Genomic DNA, 27,526 nt, shown 5'->3' on the forward strand with positions numbered 1-27,526 from the left:
TTGTATTAGTCTCCGCCCAGTTATCATATAATAGCGTGTTTCTAAGCTTGTATGCTGGAACGTGTACAAGCGGCGCTCTCGTTTATGGGATCACTGTGTGCTGCACAGTAATGCGGTGACTCTGCAGCGGCCATGTACGGGTTAAGGATGCCGGAGCCCCGGATGATGATGTGGGAAGGTGGGGGACGCGGCTTCCAATCAGCATCGCGTCAGCTTGGATCTGAGGGGCGGGGCGTAGCCGGTCCAGGCCCAGGGATGTGACGGGATGCTACGGGGAGCCGGGATACAGGACAAGGACCGGCAAGAGCGGGGATCGGCAGCCTCACAGGCCGCGGGGTGACGAGCACTGGCCGGGGTCGGAGGTGGGGGCGGCCCCTATACCACAGTGGTGCGGTCCATGTCGTCCTGTCCTGCGGTGCTGGTCATTCCCCATCATGCCACACACTGCACACAGATCCTGGGCATTGTAGTCAGTGGCAGGCCTCCATCACACACTGGTCACATACATGCGCCGGTGCTGTCCTGTGTGGCATAAGCTGTCTGCAGGCTGCTGTGTGTGTACAGGCGTGCAGCAGGAAACGCGTGCGGTTCTGACTCCTGATCACACTGATGACCGGATTATTACACATTGGGAACATCTGATGAGCTGACAGGGTCCTGGGATCCAGACTTGCCTATGGGCGCAGATAATAGGGGCAGGGTGCAGCTTCTGGAGGGGTTATAGTAGAGATCACTAATCCCTTGGTCACCCCTCACCCCAGTATCCCACCCATAGTTACACACATAGAGATCACTAATCCCTTGGTCACCCCTCACCCTAGTATCCCACCCATAGTTACACACACAGGTCTTGCTGCCCACCTGTACTGATGTTGGGGGCAGGAAGAATGGAGGAGTTCCACAGCGAGGAGGACGAGCCTTGGTATGACCACCATGACCTCGAGCAAGGTAAGAGATGGAGCCAGCTCCGGTCCGTCCGGCTGCATGGGCTCTATCATGTATACAGCCTGCAGTCAGTGAGGGGGCTGCGTGCCCCCCATTATGTCTCTATGGCGAGTTTATACACAGGTCTCACTCCCTGTGTAAGGCCACGTTCACATGTTGTGTTTTTTCATTGTTTTTTTTCTCAGCAGCCAAAATCTGCTCTTTTGTCAGTAAAAACGCTGCATTCAAAACACCTGTCTTTCAGTGGTTTTGCCCAATTTTTTTGGTGTGGATTCCTTGTGGGATTTGTACAATACCTGTTTAATAACGTTAGTTTTATTTCACCAAAAATGCTGTAAGAGACACAACTGAGAGTTTTTGCACTTTCTCATTATTTGCACTGAAAGACTTGCCATGCTGCTGATGTAAATAACAGTTTTCCAATTCAGCCAGGAAAAAAAAAACAATCGTGTGCATGACATTTCTGAAATCTCATAGCTTTTGCTGGTACTGTAAAAAAATAGCTTTTAATTTGCATAAAAAAAAATCTGCAAAAATGCAACATGTGAACATAGCCTTAGGCAGCTGGCAGAGCTGATATAAAGCGTCTTGTGTCCTCTGGAGAAAGACTCATTCACACTGTAAGATTATCAGCAGACGCTCTTTTGTCATCTGAAATGATCTTTTGGTTTGCACAAAACATCTTCGTTCTCAGCGGTGGTGCATCGTCCTATGGAAACAAGCCTTGTGCTGCCGAGAACAATGGCTGCCCATGTAGTGAGAGATCTACTACACATCTATTAAACAATCGCCGGCAGCAAACATGTTGCCGGTCTGTGGTCAGGTAACGCTGCCTATCACACACGGTGAATGGACCTTCAGTGTGGCCATGTTATGCATGGTACCTCTTTTTACTTAAAGGGACCCTGTCATCAGGTTTTTCTAAGCCCATTTGAGCGCAGCATGATATAGGGGCTTTCTGGGCTGCTTGCTGCAGTTTTTTTTTAATAAAATTACTGTTATATCTGCTGTAGATCAACCAGTTCTCTGCTGAGCTGTGTATAACTCCACCCACCAAACTTTTGGTGTACACTGTGCATAGGCAGAAAACCATCAATCAGTGGTGGGGGTGAGGTTATACAGAGTTCATGAATATGGAGGACTACATGGCAACAGGTTTACTAGTCCTCTAATCTGCAGATTAAAAAGTTCTTATCAAACTACAGCAAGCAGCCCAGTAAGCGAGACATAACTGGAATGAGGGTTTCTGACTCATTATGCTGCTCTCAGATTCGGTAGAAAAAAATGCTAGTGACCGATTTCCCTTTGAAGAGGTTGTCCACTACAACAAATAATGCCCCTATCGATTTAAACATTGGAAAGCAGTGTTTTTCTAAATCACTTCCATTGTCATTTGTGCCTGTGAGTGGCGCGATCGCTGGCCACTCATTGGGCATCACATGACTCCGGGTGCAGCCACCGCTGATGTCACGTCAAGTCCCAGGAACCCAGAGTCGTGACCCACTGACGCGCACCCCCAGATTGATGGGCTGTGCGCAGCGTTTCACTGCACGTCACAGCCCAGGATCCACCACGCACTTGCGGCCAATGAAAGCCGAGGAGAGAGGTAAAGCACGCGCTGGATACTGGGTTGTGACGTGCAATGAAATGCCCTAGCTCGGCCAGGATTTCAGTACCTGCATTCAGAATTGGCTCTGTAGCTTTTTGAAGACTCTTCCCTATAGGCTATGTTCACATGAGTGTATAAACAAATCATCTGAATTTAATCCAGAGAAATTGACCATTTTCCATCTGTACTGGAATTTGTATATATCAGCAGAATATAAAATTTACAAGACCACAAACATTTTACTATGGTAATAATTGCAACAAACCTTTAAAAATCAAGTGCTATATGGATGATTCGTATGGGATGCAATTTTTTTTTTTTTTTTTAAATTCTTTCTGCACTTGAATAGAAACTTGAATAGTCGAGTCTCATCCAAAATGTAAAAGCGATTAGTACATGCTGCAATTTTTTTTTACATTCAAACAAAAAAAATCATCTGGACAGCCCTATTGAATAACCTTGTTACCAGGATAGTCCTTGTGAGGCCAATTTTTTCCTTGGATCAAAAATACTGTTGTGTAAACATAGCCTTACTCTCTGGTTCAGAGCTGCACAATCTCAAGGACCTGCTGCTTTTCTTTTTTAATATGACATGCTTTATCTTTAGTTTTTCCCCCATTACCTTCATTAAAGAAATTATTTCGAAAAAAAAGCTCTTAGTTGAGCAGAGCCCAATTAACACTGTATATTGGCATTGCATCTAAGGAGTCATTCAGACAGCTTCCAATCCTGCCCCGACAACAGGTCTAATGACATCATAGGAATTCATACACATTGCCATTTGCGGCTATTTTAGGCCATGTTCCCACAATGAGCTTTTGGCGAGTATTTTAAGTTGCAGATTATTTTTGCACCTATTAAGTAAATTAGGCTTTTTCATTGCATTTTTGTGTGCAGTTTTTGACGCTGCAGGTTTTGTCTCTTGTTGATGTGTACTCTTTTAAATAAAGCCGTTTTAGATGCCTTTCTGCTGTGGAAATGCACTAAACACATTTGAGTTTTTTACCTGTGGATTTTTCTCCATCTAATGTAAATCTATGGGGAAATCTCCACATAAAACTCAGCGTACTCACTAGAGAAATTTACATTTTGCGGTTTTGAAATACGCACCGCAGGTCAGTTTACACGGAGTACAAAAAAAAAAAGAAGTACAGTGGGCATAAGATTTCTATAAATCTCATCCACTTTGCTGGAACTGTAAGATGCTGCGTTTTTGACATAGCGAAAATGCTCAAAAGGTCATTGTGTAATCTTTCTGGGGTTTCTTGAGCATGAAAATTAATTTTTAAAAGGGCTCAAACTGGTATAAAAGAGAAAATACTCGCCCCCACCAATCCCCCTCCAGCTCCCGTCCTGACTCCTAACCTGTCCCCTACAGCGTCTACCTCCCAGTCCCATTCTGACACACAGGGAAATGCCCTCTCAGCCAATCACCACCCCATCAGGAACCCAACTGAGCCGGAGATTGGTTAAAGGGAACCTGTCACCAGAAATAACGCTGTTATTATGCTGCCCAGTGCCTGCACACATCTGACTGCAGCAGGGAGAAAATGAACATTATTCTCCCCACCAGCATTCGGATTCAGCCATGGAGGCGCTGTGGGTTCAGTCATCGCTCTGAGAATACAGAGCGGCCACTGTAACCGCACCACCAGCCCCAATGCAGAGGGAGTGTCAGCCAGGGCTGGGGGCGCAGTTACAGCGGCCGCTCTGTATGCTGTGACTGAACCTGTAGCGCCCCCGCCTCCATGACTGAAACAGAATGCTGGCAGGGAGAATTAAAGTTCAATTTCTCCCCGCCTCATTCGGCTGCGTGCAGGCGCCAGGCAGGTTAATACCGCTGTTAACCTGCAGACATGCGAGTTAAGAGCGTTATTTCTGGTGACAGGTTCCCTTTAAGCAGGCGATTCCTAATCTAGTGGTTGAGGAAGCGGAGACCTACGAAGACTAGGTAAGTTTCAGCATGGTAGCTGCAGGGGATCACTGAGGGTCAGTATAAGGGTTCGCTCACACTGGCGTATAACACGGCCGAATGCTATCTGATGTTTTATAACAGAACCCGGCCCAATGGTATACTATGGGGTAGTGCACATCTAAAATATATATATATATATATATATATATATATATATATATATAATATATATTTTTTTTTTTTCCCATGTCAATTCGGCATGAGAAAACAATCACTGCATGCTGCGAGTGACTCCGATAATCAGCTCACGTGCACCTATACAAGTCTATGGGTGCATGTGAAACACTGGATTGCGCTCAAATGTCATTTTGCAGGGCTACGTGTACCCAGATTTTGTCTAGTAATGGATTTCTGCCAGGGCTCCATGGTCATACATGGCAATATCACAATTACAACAGACCCAACACTGTTGTGTTTTGTGCAAGGAATCAGATGACACCACAACATATTTTAATTATGTGGTTTAGCGCCACCAGCTGTAGACAAAGGCTTAGCAATAGTAATTATAGCAGTTTGCCATAATGAATACTTCAGGCATAGAATAGGCAGATATGCAAAAGAGCCAATACAGATTCCCCTGTGTATCAGTTAGCAGAGTCTAGACACTTACTATAAATTCTATAGTGCATTTATGATTTCTGCAACAGATTGCTCCCATATTGTAAGATGAGGTATGAAATCTGCTGTAAATTCCAGAAAAAAATATCTGCTGCAGATGCTAGGGGACTTGAGAATTTAAGCTGTATGACCTTGAAGGGTGCCTTCTCCCAACCGCAATTTTAAGATCTCTTCACAGGTGTTCAATGGGATTTAGATCCGGACCCATTGCTGCCACTTCAGAACTCTCCAGCGCTTTGTTTCCATCCATTTCTGGATGCTTCTTGAAGTATATTTGGGGTTATTGTCCTGCTGGAAGACTCATGACCTTGGATGCAAACCCAGTTTTCTGACATTAGGCACTACATTATAACCCAAAATCCATTGGCAAGCTCCAGATTTCATGGCACCCAGTGCCAGAGGCAGCAAACATCTTTGAACCTCCATCATATTGGACTGGAGGTACTGTGTTTTTTGTAGGCCTCATTCCGTTTTCAGTAAACTGAATGATGTGCTTTACCAAAAAGCTCTATCTTGGTTTTATTTGTCCACAAGACACTTTCCCAGAAGGATTTTGGCTTAATCATGTACATTTTGGCAAACTGCAGTCTAGCATTTTTATTTCTGTGTCATCAGTGGGGTGCTCCTGGGTCTCCTGCCGTAGCATTTCATTTCATTCAAATGTCAAAAGATATTTCACGCAGACACTGATGCACTCTGAGCCTGCAGGACAGCTTAAATTTCTTTGGAACTTGATTGGGGCTGCTTATCCACCATCTGTACTATCCTGTGCTGCAACCTTTCATCAATCTTTCTTTGCCCTCCATGTCCAGGGAGATTAGCTACAGTGCTGTTGATTGTAAACTTCTTGATTATGCTGAGCACCGTGGACAAAGAAACATCAAGAGCTTTGAAGATGGACCTGTATCCTTGAGATTGTTGATATTTTTCAACAATTTTGTTTCTCCAGTCCTCACAATTCTCTTCATTCTGGTCTTCATGCTTAGTGTGGCACACACAATGCAAAAAGTGGGTCAACTTCTCCCGTTTTTATCTGGTTTCAGGTGTGATTTTCATATTGCCCACACCTGTTACTTGTCACATGTGAGTTTGAACGAGCATCACATGTTTGAAACAAAGTTGTTTACCCACAACTTAGGAAAGGCACCAACAATTTTGTCCTGCCCATTTTGGGGTTTTATATGAAATTATGTCCAATTTGTTTTTTTCTCTTTTTTTTGTGTTGTTCCAATAAACATGTGTATAAAAAACATGTGTAATTGCAATAATTTTCAGAGAGAAATACTTCATTTTCTGGAACAAATTCAAGGATGCAAAAACTTTGTCGTCCACAGCCTGTCAGTTCTTCCGGTAAATCCTCAGCATTTCCACAACAGAATATGCAGAATTTAGTTTTGTTGCTTTGGAATTATGCTCCCGAGAATTTACAGCATATCTAACCGAGGTAGATGTACCCTATGGATGCCAGCGGACAGAGAGAGGGCTGTCATCCAGGTGAGTAGTATGGTTGTGGGCTGAGATAATTAGCGCCTGGGGCAGGGGTTCCCTCCTTCTGATCTGACCACATCAGGATAGGATGGGTTTCTCTGATAAGGGCAGGGACCAAAATATTGCAGTATCAAAAATGTGGTGTATGAAGATATTTCACCATTTTAGTATTGAGATGTTTATGATAAAAAGAAAGCAAGGCTGAAAGGCTATCAAAGTAATACTTAATAACAAAGTCACTCTACAGCAGTGAGCTCACATGCTAATGGATTCTGTGCATCATGATTGATATATATACACTGCTCAAAAAAATAAAGGGAACACTTAAACTACAGAATATAACTCCAAGTAAATCAAACTTCTGTGAAATCAAACTGTCCACTTAGGAAGCAACACTGATTGACAATCAATTTCACATGCTGTTGTGCAAATGGAATAGATAATAGATGGAAATTATTGGCAGTTATCAAGACACACTCAATAAAGGAGTGGTTCTGCAGGTGGGGACCACAGACCACATCTCAGGACCAATGCTTTCTGGCTGATGTTTTGGCGACTTTTGAATGTTGGTTGTGCTTTCACACTCGTGGTAGCATGAGACGGACTCTACAACCCACAGAAGTTGCTCAGGTAGTGCAGCTCATCCAGGATGGCACATCAATGTGAGCTGTGGCAAGAAGGTTTGCTGTGTCTGTCAGCGTAGTGTCCAGAGGCTGGAGGCGCTACCAGGAGACAGGCCAGTAAACCAAGAGACGTGGAGGGGGCGTAGGAGGGCAACAACCCAGCAGCAGGACCGCTACCTCTGCCTTTGTGCAGGGAGGAAGAGGAGGAGCACTGCCAGAGCCCTGCAAAATGACCTCCAGCAGGCCACAAATGTGCATGTGTCTGCACAAACGGTTAGAAACCGACTCCATGAGGGTGGTATGAGGGCCCGACGTCCACAGATGGGGGTTGTGCTCACAGCCCAACACCGTGCAGGACGCTTGGCATTTGCCACAGAACACCAGGATTGGCAAAGTCGCCACTGGCGCCCTGTGCTCTTCACAGATGAAAGCAGGTTCACACTGAGCACATGTGACAGAGTCGTGGAGAGCGATCTGCTGCCTGCAACATCCTTCAGCATGACCGGTTTGGCAGTGGGTCAGTAATGGTGTGGGGTGGCATTTCTTTGGAGCCCCGCGCAGCCCTCCATGTGCTCGCCAGAGGTAGTCTGACTGCCATTAGGTAACGAGATGAGATCCTCAGACCCCTTGTGAGACCATATGCTGGTGCGGTTGGCCCTGGGTTCCTCCTAATGCAGGACAATGCCAGACCTCATGTGGCTGGAGTGTGTCAGCAGTTCCTGCAAGATGAAGGCATTGAAGCTATGGACTGACCCGCCCGTTCCCCAGACCTGAATCCGATTGAGCACATCTGGGACATCATGTCTCGCTCCATCCACCAACGTCACGTTGCACCACAGACTGTCCAGGAGTTGGCGGATGCTTTAGTCCAGGTCTGGGAGGAGATCCCACAGGAGACCATCCGCAACCTCATCAGGAGCATGCCCAGGCATTGTAGGGAGGTCATACAGGCACGTGGAGGCCACACACAATACTGAGCCTCATTTTGACTTGTTTTAAGGACATTACATCAAAGTTGGATCAGCCTGTAGTGTGTTTTTCCACTTTACTTTTGGGTGTGACTCCAAATCCAGGCCTCCATTGGTTAATAAATTTGATTTCCATTGATGATTTTTGTGTGATTTTGTTGTCAGCACATTAAACTTTGTACAGAACAAAGTATTCAATGAGAATATTTCATTCATTCAGATCTAGGATGTGTTATTTGTCTGTTACCTTTATTTTTTGAGCAGTGTATGTGTAATATATATATATATATATATAATCTATCATTTTTTACTGCACTATTCCAGTATTTTTTTATTTTTTTTTAATTTTCGCACTTGAGTGCTGCTACTAACACAAGATCCGTACCCCTAATATTATACTCGCCACCCGCCATCTTCAGCTCATCCAGCGCCCCTCAGGTCCTGTGGCGTCATCTTGTGACTGCAACTTCATACTGACCACAAGTAACGGTCACAAGCTCTCAATGTACGTCTGAGAGCTAGAATGAGGTTCTCATAGACTTGCATTGAGAGCTTGTGACCTCCGGCTCATGCAGCAAACACTAGAGCGATCCGGCAGGTCACAAACTGCTTGGTCCCGATTGGAGCAGCACTGATAAAAGATGAACACAGCGGCAGGTAAGTATGAGAGTAGGGCAGAGAACTTGCACTATTCTACTCAACAGTGGGGCTTTACTATATTGCATGTTTATTCTTCAAAATTTAGGAGAAATTTGGCATTAACATATCTGCTTTGTACTTGCATTCTCTCGTGACTAGAAGCCATCCATTGTTTTCTCACTGAATTATGAATGTGTGGTGCCTGACAGTGTAACACAATGATCCATTTTCTCTTCTAAGAAGCCGTGGCTGTGAGATATGAATGCTACATAGCAGAGGAAGTTGATATTACAAATATGAATAATATATAATATGTATATTCTGAAAGGATAACAGAGAAGCTGATTTCATGGATTAATAATACGTCTATGGCGTTGACTCCTAGTAATAAGACGCAGTTTACAAGCCTAATTCTGTTTCTCTCTCTCTCAGATCTGCATCTGGCAGCAGAACTAGGGAAGACCCTGTTAGAGCGCAACAAGGAACTGGAAGTATCTCTGCAGCAGATGTACCTGAGCAATGAGGACCAGGTGCAGGAGATTGAGGTAACAGGACATCGTTGAAGGGGTATTCTATCCTCTTACTTGTCGGGGTTCTTCAGGATTCAGTCCTAGGCTCTCTCCTCTTTTCCTTATACACTGTACCTTTTGGACAAACCATCAGCAGATTTGGTTTTTAGTACTATCTCTATATCAATTTTAAACATTGTCTCCTGAACTCACCTCCACATTAATACAAAGTACCAGGGATTGTCTGTCCGCTGTCTCTAACATCATGTCCTCCCTCTATCTGAAACTGAAGCTCTCCAAAACTAAACTCCTTGTGTTTCCTCCCTCTACTAACCTACCCAAACCTGATATTGTTATATCTATGAATGGTTCTACCATAGCTGTCTTGGGATTATATTTGACTCAGATTTCTCCTTTGCTACCTATATCTTATCACTCATACGCTCATGTCATCTTTATCTCAAAAACATCCACAAAATCCACCATATTTTTTTTTTATTTTATTTTTTTTTTAACACTGCAAAAATTGTACTGCTACTCTAACTCATTCTAGTCTTAAAGAAGCATTTCAATGTACGTTTAATGTAGCATGAGTGTATTAATCTACTCACCTACTGCTGCTCTCTCTGGGATCCAGAGCTGCTCCATCCTTTGCTCTATGACGACACAGCAATTGCAACTAGCTGACTCGCTCTATGCGTGACCCAGATGTCTGTTTTACAATATAAACTTACGAAGCCTCGTTTTGACACTCCAGACTTGCATTGCAAATGCCACTTCCAGGTCACGGAAAGCGCAGTGTGACCCTAAGAGTATATATACAGTATATATATTACATACACACACATTTAATACAAAAACATATAGATGGGAGTGCTTCTTTAACTACTGCAACTCTCTCCATAATGGTCGTCTTCTCGCTAAGCTCTCCCCTCCAATCTATGCTGAAAGCAGCATCCAAGAAGATATTTCTGTACACACTCTAAACTGATGCCTTCACACTGTTCACGTCATTGCACTGGTTGCCCATCTGCTGCAGAATACAACATACACTTATCACACTCGCCCACAAAGCTCTTAATAATTCTGCACCATCCAATATCTCCTCTCTCATCTGTGTCTACCACCCTACTCGTGCTATCCATTCTGCTAATGATTTAAGATTAACATCCTCCATAATCTAAATATCCAAGACTTTTCTCGTGCTTCACCAGTTCTCTAGAATGCCCTACCCCAGACAATCCGGTTATTCCCGGTTTTAGGCAGGCTTATCATATCACCTCACTAGTCTAACTTCTCAGTTTTCCCTTGCTAAATATTTTATCACAATCTTGTCCCTTCGTTCATCAGTTTCCCACATATTTCATGCACTCAGTTGCACTTCATATCTGTACTTGCACAGAAACTAGCTGCTGACGAATCATGCAGCTTAGTTAGGATAAAGATGTCTGAACCATACAGTATAAGCATTTGTACCCTTTGTGTCATTCCTAATTCATTATGGATTGTAAGTTCTTGTGAGCAGTGCCCTCACTCTTGATTGAATAGTTGAATTCTGTTCTGTACCCTCTGATTTGTAAAGTGCTGCAGAATATGCTGGCACTATATAAATGATTCATATCATTAAATAAATGATTGGCCATCCATTGCTTCCTTTCACAATGACAGGTGGTCTCTGGAGGTTAGTACACACAGTGCTTCAGATGTTTTAGGCACTGTTATATATTTAGAGCCTCTGTAGTGGTTAATCAAATTTCAACTTGAACTTCCCAGCTTTCAGGAAAAGTTTTTGTTTTTGTAAAAAAAAAAAACAAAAAAAAACATGCTCACTGAAAACTTTATAAAAGAAAAGGATATCAGTTTTCCAACCCTTGGGGTCCTGAGGGTTTCTTAGCCACATCAGAACAGCCTAGTACTATTTAATGTTTGTCATAATCTGCCCAGTCATCTGTATTAATACCAATGTCTTGGACTTGCTTATTCTGATGACGGAAGCAATAGCAGGGCCATTACGCTACTATTAAAGAACTACTGGCTGTCCAGATAGTGCAAACCTAGAAGAAGACAGGTTTCTTTTACAACAATTTAATGCCAGGTCTTGGTGCTACCTACCTGGAGACCAATTACTACAGTCTAACAGTGTGGGCTTAGATCTCCATCAAAGCCTTGTGTCATGGCTGCATGACATTTCATAAAGGTTTGTCAGCCGTTAACCCATTTAATGGACATAAGTTGATACTCAGACACTATCAGTGTTGGAATAGCAAAACTTTATATATTTTTTTGTATTATTTCTGGCTCCACAGTACCTGAGTAAACAGTTGGAAATGCTCCGCCAGGTGAACGAGCAACACGCTAAGGTATATGAGCAGCTGGACACTGTAGCGCGAGACCTGGAAGCCACCAATGTCCGACTTGTGCAGGAAAACAAGGTGGCCCAACAAAAGATAGAAAGGTGAGAAAATAGAAAAGGACACATTGTGGTAGAAAACCCTCAAGATTGGACAGTTGTGAAGAACCAGACTGCATTGTGTTACATAGCAGATCCTAAAGGGGTATTTACACCGCATAATCGTGAATGAGTGTTATTAAAAACGCTCGTATCAAAATTATCTTGCCATGGAAATAGGCTGCGGTCACCCGATGAATGAGCAAAACGCTTGTTCATTGGGTGAAGTGAACTTTTGTGCAGCACAAAAGATCATTATTTTCGGTGGTGCATTATCCTGTGTAAACAGGACTCTCACTGTCAAGAACTAGGGCAGCCGATGTACATTGGGCAATCTAGTATAGATCAGGGCACATTGTTTACTTTGGTCTGCCTGGTAAACAGGCAATGAAGCGACCGATCGGTAAAAATTTACCGATCGGCAGTCCTATCATGCCACGGGTTGGTCCATGTAAATGGACTTTAGGGCTATGTTCAAACATGTGTGATTTTTGGCTTGGGCTACACAGCAATGTGTTGCATGACCGCAATTCTCAGAAAAGTCACATCTGAGCAACTTTTCTGCAATTTGCCATCACACAATTATTTTAGAGTTGTAATTTTGCTTTTAAAAAATAATAAAAAAAAAAAAAATGGCCAAACCGCAGAAAAGTTGCATGCAAGTCGCTGTCGCATGTGACCTGCATTGAAGTGAGTCACGTGTGAACAGCGTCAGGGAATACAACACATTTGGAAACATTTGTGACTCTGTGTGTCACAGTTCACAATGCGACACCGTCGAAAATCGTTAGATGATATAATGTTGTTAATTGAAATTTGCGCGACTAGTCGCTGTGTAGCTTCGGGTTTTCATACATACAGTATGTCAGTGCTAATTCCATAATCTACATCCTGTGCCATACCAAAATGTTATTTTTTTTACATTTTGCTATATATGTTTGTGCATAAGGTGATTTATTTAAATTTATATATTTTATTTATTTTATATTTTTGACATTTTCTTCCTCTTTGTATGTGCCTGACACAGATCAGATCCATTGATTGGGGCTAATTTTTATGGAGATCCATGGTTCTGCAAACTGTACATCTGCACCAGTACCACAATTTCTGCCATATATCTTGTAGTTTAATGGGACTTGTGAGAATGTATCCTTATGTTCAGGAACCTTGTCGGCCTAATCACTGATAACTTTTCATGGAACAGCTTACCATAGAGGGGAAGGAAAATATTGCAATTTAATATAGACCTGAATCTGAATATTTTTTTTATTTCCAGTTTGACAGACACTATAGATGGTCTACAGAAACAGGTAGAAGATCTACAGAGACAGATTGAGGAATTGCAAGGTTTGGAAAAGGTACGAACCAGAAGGGAAAAGAGAGAAAGACGTCGCACTATCCACACCTTTCCTTGTGTACGTGAACTGTGCCCCAGCAGCTGGTAAGTACTAAGAGCTGACTACTGAAATATTACTAATTATTTTAGGGGTTTTTACCATAATTGTAAATGAACAACCCTACATTTTCTCCACACCAATATTTTAAATGTGTAAACAGTCATTGCTGTTTTCGTGGTTAAGTCCTTGTGCAGATCTGGAGAGCAGACTCTCGGTCATTACATGTCTCACACTGGTAACCCCTCCCCCTTCATTTAAAATAAGCTTTGGAGGCAGATTCTCAGGTAGATCTGTGTCCTGTCCATAGATCTTAACAGCTCATTTGCATATAAGAAAAATGCGGATTTCTTAGGAATAAAAACATCGGATCACAGATATCAAGATATTTCTTTCAAGTTCCTATGACTTATAGCCCATATAGAGGGCTTAGGAGGGTTAGTTCCTACTGAAAGATTCCCTTTAAGATAGGCGTTGTGCAACCCACTCTTAATGAAGTGTTCGCTGGAGTCCAATTCACCTAATTCATTAAGCAGCTCACAGCGCTTAATGAAATGGGTGCATCTGTTAACCGGCGAGCAGCACGATCAAAAATGTACTCCAGTCACTGACTGGAGTACATTCCTAGAGTAAGATGCTCCACTAAAGTAGCGTAACATATTCCGATTTTAATTAGCGGGTGTAGCCAACTTCGAGTGACGCAAAAATATTCAGACTTTTAATGGTGTTTTATGCCAGAATTTTGGCTTAAACACCTTAACGAATCACCCCCATATAATCTAATCCAAGGTACAAATTTGATAGATGGGTAAAGACTCATATAAGGCACACATGTGATCCTTGATGAGGCTATGGTTGTCCACGCACAAGTCAAGAGTATACAGGAAAGAATGTGTTTCTTAATGTTGACTGCTGCATTTGGTATAGAAAATGAGCCCATATGCTGATACATTTTAGATTTAATGTGCATTTAGAGAGACCTATTTATTTAATCTTTGGTATCCATATAGAAAGTGGAGGACAACATTTCAGCCCTTTGCATGGTCTTTGTGAAGGCCTTTATTGTACGGATAGCAGGGCTGTGGAGTTGGAGTCGGTGTCCATTTTGGCGGATTCGGTAGAAATTGGACTGACTCCTAAAATATGTAATAAATTGAGTTCATTAGAACAATGCAGGATGAGTTGTAAATGTTTTCATAAGAATTTGGGAAATGTCCAATAAATGTCTGTTCTGTTCCTGATCCAAGGATCTAGGCTTTTAGTTGAGATGAATCTGTGCTGCACTTTATGTACACGCTCAGTAGTGAGGCAGTGAGATGAATCTGTGCTGCACTTTATGTACACGCTCAGTAGTGAGATGAACCTGTGCTGCACTTTATGTACACGTTCAGTAGTGAGATGAATCTGTGCTGCACTTTATGTACACGCTCAGTAGTGAGGCCGTGAGATGAACCTGTGCTGCACTTTATGTACACGCTCAGTAGTGAGATGAATCTGTGCTGCACTTTATGTACACGCTCAGCAGTGAGGCAGTGAGATGAATCTGTGCTGCACTTTATGTACACGCTCAGTAGTGAGGCAGTGAGATGAATCTGTGCTGCACTTTATGTACACGCTCAGCAGTGAGGCAGTGAGATGAATCTGTGCTGCACTTTATGTACACTCTCAGTAGTGAGGCAGTGAGGTGAATCTGTGCTGCACTTTATGTACACGCTCAGTAGTGAGGCCGTGAGATGAACCTGTGCTGCACTTTATGTACACGCTCAGTAGTGAGGCAGTGAGATGAATCTGTGCTGCACTTTATGTACATGCTCAGTAGTGAGATGAATCTGTGCTGCACTTTATGTACACGCTCAGCAGTGAGGCAGTGAGATGAATCTGTGCTGCACTTTATGTACACTCTCAGTAGTGAGGCAGTGAGGTGAATCTGTGCTGCACTTTATGTACACGCTCAGTAGTGAGGCCGTGAGATGAATCTGTGCTGCACTTTATGTACATGCTCAGTAGTGAGGCAGTGAGATGAATCTGTGCTGCACTTTATGTACATGCTCAGTAGTGAGATGAATCTGTGCTGCACTTTATGTACACGCTCAGTAGTGAGGCAGTGAGATGAATCTGTGCTGCATTTTATGTACATGCTCAGTAGTGAGGCAGTGAGATGAATCTGTGCTGCACTTTATGTACATGCTCAGTAGTGAGGCAGTGAGATGAATCTGTGCTGCACTTTATGTACATGCTCAGTAGTGAGGCAGTGAGATGAATCTGTGCTGCACTTTATGTACATTCTCAGTAGTGAGGCAGTGAGATGAATCTGTGCTGCACTTTATGTACATGCTCAGTAGTGAGGCAGTGAGATGAATCTGTGCTGCACTTTATGTACACGCTCAGTAGTGAGGCCGTGAGATGAATCTGTGCTGCACTTTATGTACACGCTCAGTAGTGAGGCAGTGAGATGAATCTGTGCTGCACTTTATGTACACGCTCAGTAGTGAGATGAATCTGTGCTGCACTTTATGTACACGCTCAGTAGTGAGGCAGTGAGATGAATCTGTGCTGCACTTTATGTACATGCTCAGTAGTGAGGCAGTGAGATGAATCTGTGCTGCACTTTATGTACATGCTCAGTAGTGAGGCAGTGAGATGAATCTGTGCTGCACTTTATGTACACGCTCAGCAGTGAGATGAATCTGTGCTGCACTTTATGTACACGCTCAGTAGCGAGGCAGTGAGATGAATCTGTGCTGCACTTTATGTACACGCTCAGTAGCGAGGCAGTGAGATGAATCTGTGCTGCACTTTATGTACACGCTCAATAGTGAGGCAGTGAGATGAATCTGTGCTGCACTTTATGTACACGCTCAGTAGCGAGGCAGTGAGATGAATCTGTGCTGCACTTTATGTACACGCTCAGTAGTGAGGCAGTGAGATGAATCTGTGCTGCACTTTATGTACACGCTCAGTAGTGAGGCAGTGAGATGAATCTGTGCTGCACTTTATGTACATGCTCAGTAGTGAGGCAGTGAGATGAATCTGTGCTGCACTTTATGTACATGCTCAGTAGTGAGGCAGTGAGATGAATCTGTGCTGCACTTTATGTACACGCTCAGCAGTGAGATGAATCTGTGCTGCACTTTATGTACACGCTCAGTAGTGAGGCAGTGAGATGAATCTGTGCTGCACTTTATGTACATGCTCAGTAGTGAGGCAGTGAGATGAATCTGTGCTGCACTTTATGTACACGCTCAGTAGTGAGGCAGTGAGATGAATCTGTGCTGCACTTTATGTACACGCTCAGCACTGAGATGAATCTGTGCTGCACTTTATGTACATGCTCAGTAGTGAGGCAGTGAGATGAATCTGTGCTGCACTTTATGTACATGCTCAGTAGTGAGGCAGTGAGATGAATCTGTGCTGCACTTTATGTACACGCTCAGTAGTGAGGCAGTGAGATGAATCTGTGCTGCACTTTATGTACACGCTCAGTAGTGAGGCAGTGAGATGAATCTGTGCTGCACTTTATGTACACGCTCAGTAGTGAGGCAGTGAGATGAATCTGTGCTGCACTTTATGTACACGCTCAGTAGTGAGGCAGTGAGATGAATCTGTGCTGCACTTTATGTACATGCTCAGTAGTGAGGCAGTGAGATGAATCTGTGCTGCACTTTATGTACACGCTCAGTAGTGAGGCAGTGAGATGAATCTGTGCTGCACTTTATGTACACGCTCAGTAGTGAGGCAGTGAGATGAATCTGTGCTGCACTTTATGTACACGCTCAGTAGTGAGGCAGTGAGATGAATCTGTGCTGCACTTTATGTACACGCTCAGTAGTGAGGCAGTGAGGTGAATCTGTGCTGCACTTTATGTACACGCTCAGTAGTGAGATGAATCTGTGCTGCACTTTATGTACACGCTCAGTAGTGAGGCAGTGAGATGAATCTGTGCTGCACTTTATGTACACGCTCAGTAGTGAGGCAGTGAGATGAATCTGTGCTGCACTTTATGTACACGCTCAGTAGTGAGGCAGTGAGATGAATCTGTGCTGCACTTTATGTACATGCTCAGTAGTGAGGCAGTGAGATGAATCTGTGCTGCACTTTATGTACATGCTCAGTAGTGAGGCAGTGAGATGAATCTGTGCTGCACTTTATGTACACGCTCAGCAGTGAGATGAATCTGTGCTGCACTTTATGTACACGCTCAGTAGTGAGGCAGTGAGATGAATCTGTGCTGCACTTTATGTACATGCTCAGTAGTGAGGCAGTGAGATGAATCTGTGCTGCACTTTATGTACACGCTCAGTAGTGAGGCAGTGAGATGAATCTGTGCTGCACTTTATGTACACGCTCAGCACTGAGATGAATCTGTGCTGCACTTTATGTACATGCTCAGTAGTGAGGCAGTGAGATGAATCTGTGCTGCACTTTATGTACATGCTCAGTAGTGAGGCAGTGAGATGAATCTGTGCTGCACTTTATGTACACGCTCAGTAGTGAGGCAGTGAGATGAATCTGTGCTGCACTTTATGTACACGCTCAGTAGTGAGGCAGTGAGATGAATCTGTGCTGCACTTTATGTACACGCTCAGTAGTGAGGCAGTGAGATGAATCTGTGCTGCACTTTATGTACACGCTCAGTAGTGAGGCAGTGAGATGAATCTGTGCTGCACTTTATGTACATGCTCAGTAGTGAGGCAGTGAGATGAATCTGTGCTGCACTTTATGTACACGCTCAGTAGTGAGGCAGTGAGATGAATCTGTGCTGCACTTTATGTACACGCTCAGTAGTGAGGCAGTGAGATGAATCTGTGCTGCACTTTATGTACACGCTCAGTAGTGAGGCAGTGAGATGAATCTGTGCTGCACTTTATGTACACGCTCAGTAGTGAGGCAGTGAGGTGAATCTGTGCTGCACTTTATGTACACGCTCAGTAGTGAGATGAATCTGTGCTGCACTTTATGTACACGCTCAGTAGTGAGGCAGTGAGATGAATCTGTGCTGCACTTTATGTACACGCTCAGCACTGAGATGAATCTGTGCTGCACTTTATGTACATGCTCAGTAGTGAGGCAGTGAGATGAATCTGTGCTGCACTTTATGTACATGCTCAGTAGTGAGGCAGTGAGATGAATCTGTGCTGCACTTTATGTACACGCTCAGTAGTGAGGCAGTGAGATGAATCTGTGCTGCACTTTATGTACACGCTCAGTAGTGAGGCAGTGAGATGAATCTGTGCTGCACTTTATGTACACGCTCAGTAGTGAGGCAGTGAGATGAATCTGTGCTGCACTTTATGTACACGCTCAGTAGTGAGGCAGTGAGATGAATCTGTGCTGCACTTTATGTACACGCTCAGTAGTGAGGCAGTGAGATGAATCTGTGCTGCACTTTATGTACACGCTCAGTAGTGAGGCAGTGAGATGAATCTGTGCTGCACTTTATGTACACGCTCAGTAGTGAGGCAGTGAGATGAATCTGTGCTGCACTTTATGTACACGCTCAGTAGTGAGGCAGTGAGATGAATCTGTGCTGCACTTTATGTACACGCTCAGTAGTGAGGCAGTGAGATGAATCTGTGCTGCACTTTATGTACACGCTCAGTAGTGAGATGAATCTGTGCTGCACTTTATGTACACGCTCAGTAGTGAGGCAGTGAGATGAATCTGTGCTGCACTTTATGTACACGCTCAGCACTGAGATGAATCTGTGCTGCACTTTATGTACATGCTCAGTAGTGAGGCAGTGAGATGAATCTGTGCTGCACTTTATGTACATGCTCAGTAGTGAGGCAGTGAGATGAATCTGTGCTGCACTTTATGTACACGCTCAGTAGTGAGGCAGTGAGATGAATCTGTGCTGCACTTTATGTACACGCTCAGCAGTGAGGCAGTGAGATGAATCTGTGCTGCACTTTATGTACACGCTCAGTAGTGAGGCAGTGAGATGAATCTGTGCTGCACTTTATGTACACGCTCAGTAGTGAGGCAGTGAGATGAATCTGTGCTGCACTTTATGTACACGCTCAGTAGTGAGGCAGTGAGATGAATCTGTGCTGCACTTTATGTACACGCTCAGTAGTGAGATGAATCTGTGCTGCACTTTATGTACACGCTCAGTAGTGAGGCAGTGAGATGAATCTGTGCTGCACTTTATGTACACGCTCAGCACTGAGATGAATCTGTGCTGCACTTTATGTACATGCTCAGTAGTGAGGCAGTGAGATGAATCTGTGCTGCACTTTATGTACATGCTCAGTAGTGAGGCAGTGAGATGAATCTGTGCTGCACTTTATGTACACGCTCAGTAGTGAGGCAGTGAGATGAATCTGTGCTGCACTTTATGTACACGCTCAGCAGTGAGGCAGTGAGATGAATCTGTGCTGCACTTTATGTACACGCTCAGTAGTGAGGCAGTGAGATGAATCTGTGCTGCACTTTATGTACACGCTCAGTAGTGAGGCAGTGAGATGAATCTGTGCTGCACTTTATGTACACGCTCAGTAGTGAGGCAGTGAGATGAATCTGTGCTGCACTTTATGTACACGCTCAGTAGTGAGGCAGTGAGATGAATCTGTGCTGCACTTTATGTACACGCTCAGTAGTGAGGCAGTGAGATGAATCTGTGCTGCACTTTATGTACATGCTCAGTAGTGAGGCAGTGAGATGAATCTGTGCTGCACTTTATGTACACGCTCAGTAGTGAGGCAGTGAGATGAATCTGTGCTGCACTTTATGTACACGCTCAGTAGTGAGGCAGTGAGATGAATCTGTGCTGCACTTTATGTACACGCTCAGTAGTGAGGCAGTGAGATGAATCTGTGCTGCACTTTATGTACACGCTCAGTAGTGAGATGAATCTGTGCTGCACTTTATGTACACGCTCAGTAGTGATGCAGGGCTGTGGAGTCGGGAGTCTGAGTCAATGGTTTAGCTTACCAACTCCACAGCCCTGACGGATAGTGTCTTCTGGAAGGGTGGAAACATTGGCCTTCACTGTATATATGGATCCCAAAGCGGAAATAAATACATTTCTAATACATTTTGCGTGTCGTGGGTGTATACTTTACATATATTCTGTTTATATCCTAACAAGTAGCACCAGAAATCCACTCTTAGTGCTGACCACATTGCTCTCACCTTTTAGTTTTAAAGCCAGTGTGGTTAATCTCAAACCCATGTGTAGCCAGCTACGAATACGTGAATGACATTGAGAAAATAACAATGTTATTGACAATGACTAATGCTTGTGCACAGGTACGATGATGCCGTCAGCAAGCATGCTTCTTGCTTGGACCTGTCTCAAAAGCCATTACAGATGGAAAATCAGCGTTTGCAGATGGCTGTTAATGCTTTGAGGGCGCAGGTAGCAGAGGAACGGCAGCGGAAGGAGCGAGCAGAACAGGAGTACCAGGCTGTCATCCAGGAGTATGCGGAGCTGGAGCAAAGCGCTTGTGAGATGGAGAACTGTAAGATGCGTATAAGAGAACTTGAGAATGAACTGCAGGAATTGCAGCAAATGAAACAAGTGAGTACATTAAGGAAAATACATCCTGCTCCTTTGTAAGGCAGGGGCTACATGCGATCACCTGTAAGGCACAGTAATATTAGTAGGGTTACTGCAATTATAATGCAGCTTTGTGGGGGGGGGGGTGGTGGCTGTCACAAAAAAAATCCAACATGGTTGGGTTTCTTGCATGCGTTCGTGTCTTTATAATAGGGTAGCACACTCTATTTCTGCTTTACTGTTTATGAAGCAGACAGAAATAAAATACTCATGTGAACAAGTCCTAAGAAAATCTAAAATGTTGTCAAGTGTCCATGAGCTTGATATTCATTCCAAGCGCCATTTGCTAGCTATACAATTATGAGGAAATTGCATTTGATAACTCTCCCCCAGTGTATGCCTATAAACAAGAGCTGTAATTGTGTATGCAGGAAGACAATTACCCAAAGACAAAGAGCAATCATGTTTACAAAGATCCCTTTGTATCTAAATCCTGTGAATACATTCCCACAGACAATGGCCGTAGCCTAGAATAAATGGTGGCAAGAGGAGTTCTCAGCCTTCCTTTCATATCATGTAGTGACTGCTCTGTATACTTAAATGTCTCATCCCAATGTTCACACAGGTAAAGCGTTACCTCCTAAGCCGCGGAGATAGCCTATCACAGGCGCTGCTAGAACCCCTTAACAAGACCCCAGAAACGGATGACCCAGAGCCAATAGACGGGGATGAAGTTCTGGGCAAGAATCCAGCATCTCCAAACTCTGCCGTCAGGAAAAGCTGCAGCGACACAGCACTGAGTGATATTGTAGGGAGAGATGCCGCCAGCCGACATGAAGGAAATTATACCCTGCATGCCAACAATACGAGGCGCCGTGGCATGTCTATTCTGCGAGAAGTGGATGAGCAATATCACGCACTGCTGGAACGTTACGAGGAGCTGTTGGCCAAATGCAGGAAACACGAGGACAATCTCTGCCATGCTGGGGTGCAGACTTCTCGTCCGGTGTCAAGAGACAATTCTAGCAGAGACCTTCCTGCAGAAGAACTAGAGCCGGAGAGAGTACTAACACTGCAGTTGGAGGCGGCTGACCGTCGGCTGGAACAGAGTCAACCAGAGTACAAGGCTCTGTTTAAAGAGATATTTAATCGTATACAGAGAACCAAGCAAGATGTTAGTGCTGGAAAGGGACCTGGTGGCAAGTGAGACCTTCAGACCAAATTTACAGTGTTGCTCTTCCTAACCACCCTGCACTCTTATGTATTCCTAACAGTTGCTAGTGGAGTACTCTTCTCACTGCCTATAGCAGACCCATAGACATTGGCACACTCCTTTCTGAACACTTATGTGCGGTGCCAGTTTTCTGAATAAGCTTTGCTATGCACAGCCAATGCATTATTAATGTAGATGTGTATGATGCTATTTCTATAGCAAAGCTAGATAAAGAAAGGTAACATCAGCAGCTCAGGCTCTCTTTAGACCTGTCTCATGGGTAATAGTCACGGGTCTGACCTTTACCCACCTTAGACTGAAAATGGGCCTCTTATCCCAGAAAGAATTGGCTGGTACTTAATGTACATCATTACATATAACTTATAGAAATTGACATGCATTAGTTCACTTTAAATAGGGGGAACACTAAGTCCTGGGCTACACTGCGACTTTTTTTGTAGCACCATGGATTGATTTTAAGTATTTGGCTGTGTGCCCATGTAGCATTTTTCAAGCGTATATGCTGCGGAATTTCCGCAGCGTAAACGCTTGAAAAACGCATGTATATCCGCACCCCATGGTCCCCAATGGGATTCCGCAAGTTCTATGCACATGCTGCGGATTTTTCCGCAGCGTTTATGCCGCGTTCAAAAATCCGCAGCATGTCATTTAATTTTGCGTTTCCGCAAGCGGAATTGCCTTTGTCCAATGCATAAAAAACGCAAGGCAATTCCGCATGTGGAAAACGCGTGATAAACGCGCGAAAAATGCGCGATAAACGCGTGCGGAATTCCGCAAGCGTTTTTCCGGGAGAGGACTTGCATTTATGCAGCAGAAATTTTCTGCTTCATAAATGCAACGTGGGCACATAGCCTTAAGCTACATTAGCTGTAGTGCAAAGCAGTATATTGAGTTGTATGCAATTGGGCAGACTGCAGCTGCCACTTAATAGTTAAAATCAATCAGCAGCGCTACAAAAAGTTGCATTGTAGCCCAGGCCTAACTGCTTATCATGTAGCTACAGGTAGTATATAACACTAGAGATATAAACAGTGGTGTCATTGCCAGCCTATTTATTTCTGACTGATATTAACATTGGAGGTATATACAGCACGCCTGTTCTGTGGCGCACATTTTGTATGAGAAGGTTTTTGGATAAGTCGCTTGCAGAGATGATCCGCATCAGTGTTGTAAAGCTCTGCAGAGTCTGTCTCTGCACTCTGCTGCTAAATGTATTGTCCTTTGTGTGTATGTGCGTGTGTCTCCTTTCCAAATAGAACCCATTTAATATTGCAACTACAAAAAGCAGTGACAAGGATAAAATCTTGGCCATTTATACATTTTTAATAAACTTCAACTTTAAAGGGCAGGGACCGTAACTGGGATCTATCCAGTATGACAGATGGAGGGCCTGGCCCTGTCTCTTCTCTTCTCATTCACAGTGTCCTTGGACCGGTCACTGTGACACATTGCTGAGCAGACTACCAGAAATACTGTATATGAACACTATCATCATATGATCACTTGATAAAAGCCATGCTTCCAGCACCCCAGCAGTAAAAAGATGCCATAAAGGTGCTGTGGTAGCCTCATCTTGTATGCAATAATTTTTTCACCATCCTAGGACCCTGCGTGTACATGCAAGTGGACCTTTATCTACTGCATATATTGCACCTACGAACGAACGCACCATAGATTCACTCACTAAAAGAGTATCAAAAACCCATTTTCATAACTTTTTCGGTGAATTGCGTGTTAATAGAGGGGTTTTCCAATTCAGGATCCTCATGTCTTGGCCACAGAGCTGTTAGTTACAAAGAGCGTATTTTGCTCTGGAGACCCTGTCTGGTCCATACACAGACAATCTATTGAATTAAATGGACTCTGTGTAATGTTCCATTTTTCCCCTGTGGTGGCGCTGCAGGAAAATAGAACACTTATTGCCAAGTTTTTCCTAACATTGCATCTGATTGCTGATGGTACCGGTGAGTGGACACTTTGTGATTAGCGAATTGTGATATGACCCTAATAACATAAATTAATTATCCAAAGACAGAATATTTCACTTTGGCCACAATACTATGTAGCCATGGATAAGAAATATGTTCTGTACTTTTCATTGCTAGCTAATTGCTTCAAATTTCAGAAGTTTGTTATTTACCATATTTATTTTTTGGGCACTTGTTGGAGTGATCCATTTGGCCAGGGTCACACGTAGAAATGTGAATAATTTAATTAACATTTATGTAACATGTAAATGCTGCAGTGTGGCTCTGAGTTGTCAAATCTTACCTATCTCTAAAGGGAACAGAAATGACCCAGGTTTGTGTTAGATGTAATTTTAAACATTTTTGGCAGTGTTTTTGTTTTTTTTTCAGATCTCAACTCTTTAAAAAAAAAAAAAAATTAGTAATCCTGCAATTTTCACACTGGCCTATTTTAAGGTCAACCTTCCTGTCTGTTAATATAGAGCCTGTGCTAAACTCTTATCAGTCAGTACTACAAGGACAGGTAACATCTCTATACATAGCTGATAACACAGGATCCACCAATCACAATAGGTGATGTCACAGCTGACCCTGCTCCCCCTTATTTCACAATGACATTTGCACAGTCTCAGTCACTTCAATAAAAAAGGACCATTGTGGCTATGTACATGTATTGTTTCCTGAAACAGGAAGTATGAGTCTAAGTCTAAAAACAAAGTGGCCAGTGTAAAAATTGCAAGATTTTTTTTATTATTTTTCTTAAAGATTGTGATATGTAAAAAAAAAAAATTCATTTGAGCACAAAAAAACTATTTTTAATAGGTCCATTTTTGATTACACATTCCCTTTTAAGCACCTATTTTGTCATAGACAAATTCATCCATGGTGCCTAGTATTCTTATACAATGCCTCCTTGTATGGCAAAAAAAAATGCAGCTGTGGTTTTTGCCATCAAGTCATGTAAAAGCCATGGAGAACATGCACCACCACCTTTGCAAAATGAAACAACTTTGCAAACACTTTTTCTTAAACATCCGTAACTGTTTTGTGGCTACAGCGCCTTTGCAGAACTGTATCACCATGGTAACAGACTACAAACAAACTGTGGACAGATACCAGAGTCATATTTCTTTCCATCTGTCTCATATGTCTTCCTAACAAAAGTAAGAGAGTTAGCAAGAAGTAGTGGAGGGATAGCAAAATAATTGTCTGATCTGGCTGCATGTAGTCTCTTACTATGGAGATGTATAGGCCTTAGTAGGAGCTGTAGACAACATGATGGGATATTTAATCAAGACCATGTACAAAATTACTGAAAAAAAATTGCTATGCGTATAAAAAAAAAAACAGGCATGTACTAAAACCACATTTTTGCTCACAATATGTTACTACAATAGTATATATTTGCATTGCTGTAAACAACTGCAGGGGTCAAAGTGCATAAAAACGGAAATAAGTGTGATTGCAGACACACTGTGTTACTGCATTCTTCTGAAACTCAACCCACTGTAATGCCCAGTGGCATCATCGGTATCACAATGGATGGCGTTGCAGATGCACACAGCAAGGCGCAGTTTCTGCAATCACCCATCACACCTGCCAACTTTGGGGAAATCACAGCGTGATGCACTGCACTGGATAAAGGCTTGGTTTCCACTTACATTATTTAAAGAAATAACATAATTGTTGGGGGGGAGATCTTCCACTGCGTAATAACTGCCTGATGCCCACAAGGGCATAGAGAGATACCATGTCACCCACGTGCTGCGGAAGCTTTCTCTGTCCACATTTGAGGGGGGACTAAAGCATTATTCATGATGGAATCTCACGGACTGCCAAACTACAATAGTAAGCTCCAGTTTTCTTTGGAGTTCCCCTTTTAACATGTATTTATAAACTAGGGGTCTAGATGATATACTGCCAGTCACCTAGCTCACCTGGGTGCACCAATAAATCTAGTACTGGGCAAATCTAACCTATCCCACCCTACCTCATAATAAGGAACTTCTCCACGCCCAATTCTGAATATGCAGATATGTATGTAAGGTCTATGGGTGACCTAGAAATTCATCTCGCACTGGGATGCTGAAGTTGGCAGATGTACCCTGGAGTATTACCAATGTGCTAGTCATCTCTGCACCCTGATGGAGGATATTATACAGCCATGGAAAATCTTACTCGCAGTCAGTCAGCTTATTGCTGTCTTAGTCCAACCTTTTTCATATAAATTGTTGTCCAGGCTTGAATATTATTATTTATTCTGTAATATATAGGTAAGATTTAGTTTATCTATTGTCACTTTATATATTGTCACATGTATTCTACAAGGTACGGAAAGTCCATCTTACCATTGGCGTCGATAGCTTTTATGAGTGATGCTCAGGTATTGGACGTTCTTCTGCTAAGGATGGCATGTGAAGACTATTACATATACATCTATATACGTGCAAAATTCTCAGGTTGGGGCAACAGTCAGTATTAAGTGTGCCCCTACTATAATGATCTGGAATGACAGCGACATCTCAGTATTAGCCTCAAACCGGCCATCTCTGTATATGATGGCCCTAAAAATGGGAACTTTAATTTACTCTTCTACATAAAAATTGCTTTATTCTTAAGGTAATAAATATACTAGAATGTAACAAAGAATTGTGTCTGTGTCATTCTCTTACATGGGTAATAACTACTATACACCTATCAGTCTTCAAGCTTGGATATAACCATTGACATTAGTTTTGGCTATTCTTTCATACATGCATTGATTGTCTTTGAAAATCCCAGGGACCCAGTGCAAAGGGGTTGAGGTGCTTTACAAAATCCACAGCACCTGCCTTTCGGGTACATTTGGGGATCCCAACATCTTCCAATTTGAATGACACATTAGAAGAAGATGCCAGGTGGAGGAATAATCTTTCCAACAAGAAGATCGGACATAAAAGGGTTAAAGGGAACCTGTCCTGTGAAAAAACACTATTAATTTGCTGATATGGGGTTAATCTGCAGGTTAATAGCGTTCTGAACCTGCCCAGCATTGGCGCTTAGATCCCTGTTGCCGGGAGAAACTGAACTTTAGTCCTGGTAGCATTCAGTCACAGCGCTGTGTATAGAGACCGGCTGCTCTGACCGCACCCCCTGGTACTGACTGACAGCCGGCCCTAATGCGGATTCTGCTGTCAGTCAGTGCCAGGGGAGCAGTGATTGAAACCTTGCCAGCGCCACCCGGGTGACTGAACACTGCCAGGGGGAATAAAGTAAATTTCCTCCTGGCAGCAGGGGTCTATGTGCGGGCGATGGGCAGATTCAGAACGCTATTAACCTGAAGATTAACCCAATATCTGCAAGTTAATAGCATTTTTTTTACATGTCAGGTTCTCCTCAAAGCAATGGGCAGTGTACAGTATTCTGCTATCTCACAAGGTTTTGGATTTAGCTCTAGGAGATAATCCTTTTACCTCAAAGAAATCCACAGAATTTCATATGTTTCTGTGGTGGTCTGAAACAAACATTGATTTAATTCTAAATGTCTGTCTATTTAATGTAATCATTTAATTGCTTTTCTAATCTATTTTATTTACAATGTCCCCACTGTTACCTCTACCTAACTGCT

At 43.2% G+C, this 27,526-nt stretch overlaps 1 protein-coding gene across 1 annotated transcript; it reads left to right on the forward strand.

The window, feature by feature from the left end:
• Positions 1-19: 19 nt before the first annotated feature.
• Positions 20-26,568, forward strand: CDR2L (cerebellar degeneration related protein 2 like). The gene is made up of 6 exons (XM_073684022.1): positions 20-948; positions 9,298-9,410; positions 11,681-11,829; positions 13,100-13,264; positions 20,469-20,739; positions 21,344-26,568. The coding sequence occupies exons 1-6, from the start codon at positions 870-872 to the stop codon at positions 21,923-21,925; spliced, it is 1,359 nt and encodes a 452-aa protein (XP_073540123.1). The 5' UTR covers positions 20-869; the 3' UTR covers positions 21,926-26,568.
• The last annotated feature ends 958 nt before the right edge of the window (positions 26,569-27,526 follow it).

The sequence above is a fragment of the Phyllobates terribilis genome, unplaced genomic scaffold (genome assembly GCF_046119375.1).
Source record: "Phyllobates terribilis strain yellow unplaced genomic scaffold, ASM4611937v1 Scaffold_5__5_contigs__length_657084704, whole genome shotgun sequence".
NCBI classification, from domain to species: Eukaryota; Metazoa; Chordata; class Amphibia; order Anura; family Dendrobatidae; genus Phyllobates; species Phyllobates terribilis.